The 801-nt window shown below is 54.9% G+C and overlaps 1 protein-coding gene across 1 annotated transcript in view; it reads left to right on the top strand.

Moving 5' to 3' along the window:
- Positions 1–590, top strand: part of bean1 (brain expressed, associated with NEDD4, 1) — a gene marked incomplete at both ends in the record, with an annotated part of 26,199 nt that extends 25,609 nt beyond the window's left edge. Inside the window, one exon of the mRNA XM_084437493.1 lies at positions 239–590. Within this exon, the coding sequence (XP_084293619.1) occupies positions 239–590 (352 nt within the window). The remainder of the gene's footprint in view (positions 1–238) is intronic.
- Between the last annotated feature and the right edge of the window lie 211 nt (positions 591–801).

The raw sequence follows: 801 nt of genomic DNA, 5'->3' as shown, positions 1-801 counted from the left end.
TAACAACAAACTGCTGTAACTATGGCAACAGAAGATGTAATGTTGACTGGTAACAGTGAGCTAAATAAGCATGGACAACTAACGGTTAATTAAGAAAATACTCATAACATGAAATACTCACTTATAACAGTGTTGCATTGCGTGGCATTTGGTCAAGCTGCTATATTGAGCTGGATGTACAGTATTCTGTCCTGTACAGTGAGTCTGACCTCCCAACCTGTTCTGCTCTGTATTCCAGCTATGAGGAGTGTGTTGGGCCTGGCGCCCTGCAGATCTACATCCCTCCCGACGACCCCCCTCCCTACTCCCTGACCGATCCCGAGACCCCCTACAGAACCCTGGAGACCCCCGCTGGAGCCTCCCACCGGTCCCCCAGCGCCGCCTCACACTACCCATTCAGACTGCAGGATCTCAGACAGCAGCCAATCGCCTCAATCTCCCTCTCGGCCCACCCCCAGGAGGACGCGCCCCCTTACGAGTCCGTGGTGGGTTCACAGAACCAGCCCCTCCCCCTGGTGCCACTGGACCTGCTCAAGCACCAATCAGAAGCCGGCGGTCCCCAGCGATCGATACCACACAGGATCCTGTAGAAGTGGACCAGAACCACACCTGTAGACCTTGACCTCTAGAACTGTTTACGTGGAACTCAACCTATAGAACTCTACCAGTAGAACCAGCACCGGCGCTACCTACACCCAAACCACAGCTGCTAGGGGGGCCCTAACTGCAACCTCTCACCCCCCGCCGACTAGAGCCTAGAGCCCAGAGCCTAGAGCCCGACCCGTATAGAACTGAGCCTGT

Source organism: Borostomias antarcticus, assembly GCF_949987555.1.
Source record: "Borostomias antarcticus genome assembly, chromosome: 4".
NCBI lineage: Eukaryota > Metazoa > Chordata > Actinopteri > Stomiiformes > Stomiidae > Borostomias > Borostomias antarcticus.
The sequence above is the reverse complement of the archived record's forward strand: the minus strand, read 5'-3'. Positions and strand labels throughout refer to the sequence as shown.